The sequence below is a fragment of the Hydra viridissima genome, unplaced genomic scaffold (assembly GCF_058129835.1).
Source record: "Hydra viridissima isolate aposymbiotic clone 2 unplaced genomic scaffold, HvirCarnegie_v1 scaffold_3, whole genome shotgun sequence".
Lineage (NCBI taxonomy): Eukaryota > Metazoa > Cnidaria > Hydrozoa > Anthoathecata > Hydridae > Hydra > Hydra viridissima.
Window position 1 is genome coordinate 6376632 of NW_028324302.1, and position 8161 is coordinate 6384792.

The window sequence follows — 8161 nt, forward strand, 5'->3', positions numbered from 1 at the left end:
CAAGTTTGACACGAGCGACTTTCCTAAAGATCATCCTGCCATTCAAAACTTTGCATTTAACGTTGGGTTTAAAAATAAAAAGGTTATCGGTAAGTTTAAGGATGAAACCGGCGGTAAGCAAATTAAAGAGTTTGTTGGACTTCGTCCTAAGCTCTACTCTTACAAGATCCTTGAAAAAGAAGAGAAAAAATGCAAAGGAATTCAGAATTGTGTGGTCAAAAAACACATCACTCATCAAGATTATAAAGAATGCTTAATGACTAAAGAAAAACAGCTCAGAAAAATGAACGTCATACGATCTCATCATCACGATGTCTACACCGAAGAAATCAACAAAGTCGCACTCAGCTCTAACGACGACAAAAGGATCATTTTGGAAGATGGAATACACACGTTGGCTTATGGTCACTACAAATTAAAAAAATCGGCAGAGACAGAGGAAGAACACGGTGCAGAGGAAGAACCAGAACCAAAGACAGAGGTAAAAAGGTTGATCGCAGAGTGCAGAAAGATAATCGAGGAAAACAAAGAAATTTCAGGTAAGTCAAAAAGGTTGATCGAAGAGTGCAGAGGGATAATCGCGGAGACAAAAAGGTAAGTGATAAAGGCGAGTAACAAAAATGAAGGATTTAAAAAATAACAAAATAAAAAAAATGAGAAACAAAAAAATAAATGTGGAGGGAATTGTTTTACCAAACGAGGCTTTATCCACTATTCAGTTGATGGAAGCAGCAAAAAAACTAAAAATAAAAAACGTTCGAGGAGTTTTTGTCAGAGACGCGTTACCAAAAAAGCCTAGAAAAAAAGAATGCGGAATTGTCAACACGGGGGATTCGAGCACAGATGGGTTTCATTGGGTGTGTTGGTTCAAAGACGGAGACGAAAAGTTCAGCTTTGACTCTTACGCCCAGCCACCTCTCGTCGAGCTCGTTGACTATTTGAAAAGCCCTGTCTTTTACAACAGTGAAAGGGTTCAATTTGGAAACACGTCTTATTGTGGACACTTGTGTCTTTACGTCTTGAAAAAATGCGAAGAGGGAGACAGCTTTCAAGACGTTGTCAACACCCTTTGGTGATTTTTTAAAAGTTTCACCCATTTAAAAAATTTTTTCCCATTAAAAAATGATTGACAAATTCAACAGAGGCGAATTCAGTGTTTATTTTGATAATCTTGCATCAGACTCAACCAGCAACGTTTATATCAAAACGGACGGATCGAGCACCATCACTGCAGATTTGGAATACAACTCTCATAAAATCATCAACCTGGGTGAACCCACCAACGCACACGATGCCGCTACTAAAAATTACGTGGACAATCACGTGGCAGGTGGTACTGGAACTGTAGTGGGAACTGCAGATTTGGATTTGAACTTTCACAAGGCGATCAATTTGAACGAACCCACCAATTTGCATGATGCTGCCACTAAAAATTACGTCGACGTCAGCTCGAGTCTATGTGTTAAAACTGACGGATCCAGCACCATCACAGGGATCATCGACATGAACTCACACAAGTTGATCAACGTTTCCGACCCCACCGCTTTAAAAGACGCAGCGACAAAAGGGTATGTAGACACCAAAGTCTCTTACAACACTATTTCATACACCGACATTAACATGACGTCGCACAAATTAACTAATTTAGCTGAACCTATATCAGCTTCAGATTCGGCTACGAAAAATTACGTAGACACGCATGCGTCAGGTGGAACGACTGTGGGTACAACAGACTTGGATTTAAATTCTCATAAATTGATCAACGTGACTGATCCAACCAACGCGCAAGACGGAGCAACAAAGAATTATGTAGACTTGTTGTTGCAAAAATCGAGTTTGACCAGTGACGTTCCAGGATCCAGTTTTACCAGTTTAGGGTTTAAGTCTCAGACGGTAGCAGCGTTAACGACTTCTCCTGTGTTTGCGTTTTCTGGAAAATCTGGTGTGCTGAGAAGATTGTGGCTGGCTTTATACAGCACCTCTGGCACGAATATTCCCGGTCAAGTTTTTATTCGAATCTTCACTGACGGAGAAATCAATGTAGGGAATTATGTAGAAACAACGGAAGGAATTGGAGTGGATCAAACAGGACTTGCTACTGATTTGCTTTTTTCTCCTTTGGGAGGAGCTTTTTACGCCAACTCTTTGCAGGGATGCAACATGTTTAACACCACTTCCTTGGGAGGATATTTCACGTTGGACATGCCTTTCAGAAACGACGTCTCCATTCAACTCGTCAACAGAAATGCTACTGCCATCACGTATTGGATTCAACCGTTCATTTCCACACTTGCTTCCATTCCTGCAACCATCCCTCTTTTCAAGCTGTACTGTAGAACGTTTCGATATTTGAACACCACTTACGGCAGCGAATACGTTTTGATGAACACCAACGGAAAAGGAAATGGTGTGTCGTTGAAATACATCAGGATGCACATCATTGGAGCTTCTGGAAACTGGTGGGAATCTAGAGTCCGAATGTACGATGGGAATTTACCTCCAGGTAACGGTACTGTTCTCACTCCTTGGACACCGTACAACACCAACAATTACACGTATTTTCCAGGATATGACGGTGACAGCACATGCTTCTTTTCCTCTTCTGGATTAGAAGATTTTTACTTATCCTCATGGAACGGATCAAATGTGACTTCATTCAACAACAAATCGACTGGACTGCTGTATCAATCCACTTCATCCATCGGCTCTACATCTACCATCTCCTTTTACAGAAATTTCGGAGAAGCAGATTCTATGCCTACTGTCGCAGCTGGTAGAAGACTCGTTGTCACGCTCAACTCTGGTGATGCTCAAGTCGATCAATCTGGAAGCTTTTACCTTCTTCTAGGACAAGTCTATTATTACGCTTAATGCACAGATGAAAGAAAATTTTGAAAATGACTTAAATAAATTTCTTACTATAATAAAAAAATGGAGAGGAAGTATGTGATTGAATTTGATACCATGGGTTGTGCGCATCTGTTTGATGAAGAAAAAGAAATTCATGCGGCTGGATGCGAATTTACTGCACATGACGAGTGGGGAAGAAAGTATACGATTAGATTTGATGAAATGGGTCAAGCACATGTATACGACTCAATAAGCGAAATTTTTACCAATTATCTTGTTTCATAAGTTTTTAATTCTCACGCGAAAAGAATTAAAAAACGGTAAAAACTTTTCGAAGAAGAAAATATGCTGAAAGTGTGTCAAGATTTAAAAAAATTGAATTGACTTAAATAAATTTTTTCTTGTTATAAAAATGATGAGGATGAGTGATGTAGAAGATCTTATTGATCCTGAAGATATTATTGATCCTGAAGATGGTTTTCCTGAATATTACTATGAATTAACGAGGGACGAGCGACGAAATTTAATAATTAGTCATATCCGAGGAGAAAATTATGAAACGAGAGCAAACAGAATCCGTGATGATAGAGAAAGAAACCAAGAACATGATATTATTGAACGACGTCGAAGAATTGAAAGGCCTCCGTCTGAAATAATTATAACAGAACCCACTGAACCTGGTGGGAAAATTAAAGTTAAACTTATTATAAGGAGACCCTCTGTACTTGAAATTACATTAGAAGAAAAATTAACTCTTAAAAAACAAAAACGATATGAAATAATTGAAAGAGGACCAACAGTAATACTTAATGGACGTAGACAATAGTTTGAAGAACAACTACAAAGAATAAATTAACTAAGACATTCACAACCTTTTTTTCATAATGTCATCTCATTATGAAAATGCGCAAAGAAATAATTTTAGAACGGGAAAAAATATTCAGACAACACTTTACATTAAAAAAACACCACGCCATCTTGCATTCCTTAAGTATGGAAAAGTATCAACTGACTACTGACTATTTATTGTTATCGGCCAGGTTATTGTCTATATAATTAAGATAATTAAGTGGTTAATACAATATGCTTATCTTGTTTTCAATTCCAGTTTATGTAATTCAAAGTAAAAATTTGATAAAAAAAATGTCACTAATTAAACCAAAGAAAAATGACATTGAAAAAACCAAATTAAAAAAGTCGGTAAAAAAGAAATACTTGAAAGTATTGAAGTCAACTAATGAAATATGGTTGGTTGGATATCCGTTAGAAGATTTAAAAACAAGCTCTTTGCCCACTACCAGAAATGTTTATAAATTTTTCAGGTTAGGCTTAATACTGTATTAAGACTGAAGTTATGACTTTATGTTTTTGAAAGTTTATTTAAAGTTTTAAATTATTTGCATCATCCATTGCAAGTTATTGATAGCTCTTATGAAGAGTTTACTAAAGTTAGGGTGGCATTGCACACTCAAAGCAACATTTCAAAATCTAAGTTAGCTGCATTGCTTACTATTAAATCAGTCAAGCTCTTTTGGGATAAGGCTGGCATTCCTTATAAACAAGACAAGTACAGTATTGACAATATTTTAAGGCTACATGACAAATGGGGGTTGCTTGCAAAATCTAAAAATAGGATTTCTAATAAGAAGAGTTTACTTGAACAAAACTTTATTCAATCATTAGATGGCATTTTTGATATTAGTTCTCCTAGTTGGAAAGATGCCATTAAAAAAACCAGATCAGCTAAGGATGCAGATGAAGATATTGCCTGGTTTACAGCTCTTAAAAATGGAATAAAAACTGGAGGAATTGGTGTAAAAGATAACTTGCTATATTCTAATGTTAGAAGAGAAAAAGAAAGAATAGAAAAGAAACAGGTGGCAACTGAAAAAGAAAAAAAGAAGAAAAATAGATGATGAAGAACTGTTAAGTTGGTTGGTTATAGTAGTGACGCAGATGAATATTCTCATATCACTAAATCTAGTCATTCTATGAGTTCTACATCTCCAAACTCTCCTAAAAGTGATCCTGAATTTAATATTTCTAAAAAGCAGCAAGGAGAAAAAAAGATACCGGATCAGATAATATCACACTGGTTTTGCCAAAAAACTTCATTTCTCACCCAATGATAGCAGCAACTCCTGATAGAAATAAGTTATCAAATCCTCAGCTGATGATGAATATTTCTGCAATTCTAGTTTTAGGTTCGTTTTTTATTAATAAATAAACAAGATTATTGTATACAAATTTAAAAAGAAATATACATTTTTTAATTTTATACAGGTGGTGTTAAACCTGACGATGTTAGCTTTACAATAAATACTATAAGAAGATCAAGAAAGCTAAATAGGCAAGTAATGGCAAGGAAAATAATAACAGAATTTCAAAACAAGATTAAATCATATTATTTGACAATTCAGTGGGATGGAAAACTTTTAAAAAAAATCTCAGGGCAAAGGTTTGAGTATTTAACTGTTTTGGTCAGTAGTTTTCCTAATTGAGTAGAAGGAAAAATATTATCAATAAAACCTATACAGTCTGGTACAGGACTTTCTATTTGCAAAGGAATCTTGGAAGACTTAGAGAAATGGGATCTCAAAGCCAACATTGTTGCCCAGGTTTTTGATACGACTGCATGTAATACAGGAGTTAAAAATGGAGCTGCAACTCTTATAGAGGATTGTAAATCAATGAAAACTCTTCTTTGGCTGGCTTAAGATCTTAAAAAAAGTGTCTCATATTGAATTTTATTTTATTTTTTATTCAGATTCCACTAGATTCCACCAGATTCCACCAGATTCCACCAGATTCCACCAGATTTCACCAGATTCCACCAGATTCCACCAGATTCCACCAGATTCCACCAGATTCCACCAGATTCCACCAGATTCCACCAGATTCCACCAGATTCCACCAGATTCCACCAGATTCCACCAGATTCCACCAGATTCCACCAGATTCCACCAGATTCCACCAGATTCCACCAGATTCCACCAGATTCCACCAGATTCCACCAGATTCCACCAGACTCCACTAGATTCCATGCTAGTTTTAACATTTTCCCATTGATAGGTATATATGAAAGCAGAAAAAAAAATCAGTCGTCCAAATTTGCCCCAATTTAGTATATAACCTTTTAAAAAAAGTGAACTTTAAAATTTCATATTAATTATTTTTCACACCTTTTTCATACTACATAAGCACTACAGAGGTAACTTGTCATAAATTAAAAACTAACCTTCAAAAACTCATGCTTAAACAAATCATGCTAGATTTCAAACCTCAAAAACCAAATGTTGCATAATCTGACTGCCTGAAATAAACGTTTGAAAACAAAACTTTCATACAAAATAACGAATAACTTCGTTCGTCGCTTACTATCATCATGAAAATACATTTGTTCCTACCATTCAACAGTTAGGAATTAATCATGATAGGGTACTTGAGGCTCTTCTACTTGAGTTTCGTAGATTGGAAAGTCTAGACCATGGAAGTATTGATGAACCTAAAATGATAAATCTCAATTAACCTAAGTTTAAATCTAAGTTTTTAAAACATTCGAGAACCTTCTCAAAACTTCTGGAACATTAGCCAATCTGGTTGGATAAAGAAAGAACAGTTAACAGAAAAGACGTTGCGGCTGGTCCAGGTAGAAAGAACAAGGACTGGGAAGATCTAAGTGAGGGAAGCAAAAGATCTAAGGTACATCAATTTAATTCATACCAATTCAAAAAGTAGTTCACTCACTTAAATATTAAATATTATCTTGTTTAAAGTTACCGATTGGCTGAAAATTCTTTTGAAGAATTGGTATTAGCTTCAATAAGAAAAGCATCTGAAGATCCTAACAAGAAAGATTTTTTTTTGTCATAAATGCTATAAGTTTAGGCAAAGTCAAAACCATGGAGGTTAGTTTTCCGATAACAATGAAGATTGAAGATGCCTAGAGCTAAAAAACTCAGTTCGATCTTTCCGATGAATATCAAATGATCTGAAATTCATTCATAATACAGAATACAGATGTTTATCCTTTACTTCATGAAAATAAGAATGAAAGACAGAAATGTTATCTTGTGTGAGGATGTAGTTCTGACAGAAACATTTGTTTCAACTCCTCAACAGAGTACTCTGACAAGGATGCAAACTTTTACTGAATACCAAAACTCTTTGAGAATATTTCGCGAGGTTAGAATTATTTTGTTCTATCTCCAAGTTTAAACGTTGGGAGAAAGTTTTTGATTTTTTTCTAAAAGTAAAAATTATTTAAAATTTTAGCTTTAATTTTTAAAGAAATAATAACTTATACTTTACGTATTTTATGTTTAAACAAATTATTTAGAAAAACATTTCTAAAATATAGCGTATTTTAAAAGTAATCATTAATTACTAAAATTGATAACTCATTTTCTCCCAACTTTTAAAATAGGAGATAGAACAAAATAATCTAACCTCGCGATTTGCTGAGAGTGGTAGAAAGTTAGGTGTACTTCACTTTAAAGGGGGTTTATATGGTGTCTCCAAAGTGTTTTGCTAATAATATTTTTTTCTCTTTTTTTGTTTTGGTCATGGATAGGGATAGCAATCCCGGGATCCCGGAATTCCGAAATCCTTGGATTCCGTACAAATTTTTGATCCCGTAATCCCGAAATTTTTCACAAAGATTTCCCGGGATTTCGGGAATGTAATAAAAGAAAAATAAAGATAAATAGGGATTAAGTTATTAACTTATTTGTACATTATAAAGTGTTTAGTAAATATAATCTTTGGTAAAATATTTGTTTCATAGCTGAATTCTCTTTGCAATGATTTAATTTAATTTCGAATTTTCGGCTTCATTTTAATTCCAAATCGTTGCAGAATTAAAGAGTTCTATCTGCCTTTTTCATATTATAAGAATTTATTCATAAAAGTTTTAATTAACAATTTCTAATAATAAAAAACAAAAAATTTTAAATGTTTATAAATAAAACTATCGGTTTAATTATGAAACATAAATAACAAAAAGAGTCATAGTTTAAATTATAAAATATGACAGCAATAAAAACATATTAACTAAGAAAAATTGAAAGTTAAATTCTTACAATATCAAAAGTTAGATAGAACCCAACAATTCTTATGCGACGAAATCTATGCGTGAGTCTCAAAATATTTCAACAATGGTTTAAATTAATGAAGTTTTCAAAATACAGAAGGATTTTTAAGTAAATAAGCTTTTTTTGCAGTAATTCAAAGTGATAATCATTTTCATAGTAACAAATTCAGTTAGAATTATAGATCTGTTAAAGAAACGTAAGTTGAAATAATTTAAGAA

The 8161-nt window shown here is 34.1% G+C and overlaps 1 protein-coding gene and 1 pseudogene across 1 annotated transcript; both read left to right on the forward strand.

The window, feature by feature from the left end:
• The first annotated feature begins 3993 nt into the window (after window positions 1-3993).
• LOC149890762 (uncharacterized) lies at window positions 3994-4766 on the forward strand. Its single transcript, XM_090081966.1, has 2 exons — window positions 3994-4174; window positions 4255-4766. Exons 1-2 carry the CDS (start codon window positions 3994-3996, stop codon window positions 4764-4766), a joined length of 693 nt encoding a protein of 230 aa, XP_089938092.1.
• A 75-nt stretch (window positions 4767-4841) lies between these two features.
• LOC149890763 (uncharacterized) lies at window positions 4842-5567 on the forward strand (annotated as a pseudogene).
• Window positions 5568-8161: the final 2594 nt, after the last annotated feature.

Coding starts and splice junctions, on each gene's coding strand:
- LOC149890762 (XM_090081966.1), top strand. CDS start 3,994: ATGTCACTAATTAAACCAAAGAAAAATGACATTGAAAAAACCAAATTA. Junction 4,175..4,254: donor TGTTTATAAATTTTTCAGGT/TAGGCTTAATAC, acceptor ATTATTTGCATC/ATCCATTGCAAGTTATTGAT.